The sequence below is a fragment of the Sinocyclocheilus grahami genome, unplaced genomic scaffold, assembly GCF_001515645.1.
Source record: "Sinocyclocheilus grahami isolate Dianchi unplaced genomic scaffold, SAMN03320097.WGS_v1.1 scaffold10756.1, whole genome shotgun sequence".
Classification (NCBI taxonomy): Eukaryota; Metazoa; Chordata; class Actinopteri; order Cypriniformes; family Cyprinidae; genus Sinocyclocheilus; species Sinocyclocheilus grahami.
The window spans coordinates 6,411-7,238 of record NW_015513423.1 but is presented as its reverse complement, the minus strand read 5'-3'; the positions used below and the strand labels follow the sequence as shown (position 1 = coordinate 7,238).

The following is an 828-nucleotide window of genomic DNA, read 5'->3' as shown; positions in this document are numbered from 1 at the left end:
TCAAGTCAAGTCACCCTTGTTTATATAGTGCCTTATACAATACAGATTGTGTCAAAGCAGCTTTACAGTCAGCCTAATGTAAGCTTAACTGTGTTTGGCTGCTCACTAAACTTACCTTAAATCTGTCAGGAAGGGAGCGCAGAAGCTTGACTTTGATGGACAGGCCAATGAGTGTGGCCATACTGCAGTGTGGGATGGTCGGTGTGAACTCCACAGACACCATGCTCTCCTGATCATTCACCTGCTCGGGGAGAAAACACGATAGATAGACAGATAGACAGATAAACACAGACAGATAGTCGCAGATCAGACTCACATTGACGCGCATTTGTTCCACGACATTCAGCTCTTCGAGGGACAGTGGGTGCTCAGGGTCATTGATCGATCTGATCAGATGTATTCATTTAGTTAAGGTCCGACTCCAAATATTCAACATGCATTAAATGAGGTTTCTGAACTAACGCAGTTTGTAAGTGTATCTAACTGTCATTATCGCAGATAATTAACAGCAACAAGGCTGACATGTCAAAGTAGCAGTGTAGCTAAAGCCAAGTTTCGTGCTTTGAAAAGATATCGAAGATCTCTCTGTCATCGATGGGATCCGCTACATCCTCATCTTCATCAGCGGCAGTGAGGAGTCTTTCCCCCGATCGCTGAAATATCAGAGGATTGGCGTTTTCTAGGCGCGTTCCCCCTGACATTATTACCTCTTCAACGACACAATTATTATACAACTAACACAATACGATCAATACACTATTGTTAGATAAGGTTGCCAACTCTGAGAAGTCGGAAACAAGCTAGCCGGAAGTCAAGTTAAATAACGGA

The 828-nt window shown here is 43.5% G+C and overlaps 1 protein-coding gene across 1 annotated transcript; it reads right to left on the bottom strand.

Annotated features, from left to right (window-relative positions):
* Positions 1-58: 58 nt before the first annotated feature.
* LOC107578531 (mitotic spindle-associated MMXD complex subunit MIP18-like) lies at positions 59-828 on the bottom strand. The gene is made up of 3 exons (XM_016264478.1): positions 575-828; positions 317-396; positions 59-241 (listed from the first exon to the last, which is right to left on the bottom strand). Exons 1-3 carry the CDS (start codon positions 699-701, stop codon positions 74-76), a joined length of 375 nt encoding a protein of 124 aa, XP_016119964.1. The 5' UTR covers positions 702-828; the 3' UTR covers positions 59-73.

Bases quoted from the DNA above. Each gene is read 5' to 3' on its own strand.
- LOC107578531 (XM_016264478.1), bottom strand. From the start codon at position 701: ATGTCAGGGGGAACGCGCCTAGAAAACGCCAATCCTCTGATATTTCAG. The intron at 397-574 runs ATATCTTTTCAA...CTAAATGAATAC, and splicing joins CGATGACAGAGAGATCTTCG to ATCTGATCAGATCGATCAAT. The intron at 242-316 runs GTGAGTCTGATC...CTCCCCGAGCAG, and splicing joins TGGAACAAATGCGCGTCAAT to GTGAATGATCAGGAGAGCAT.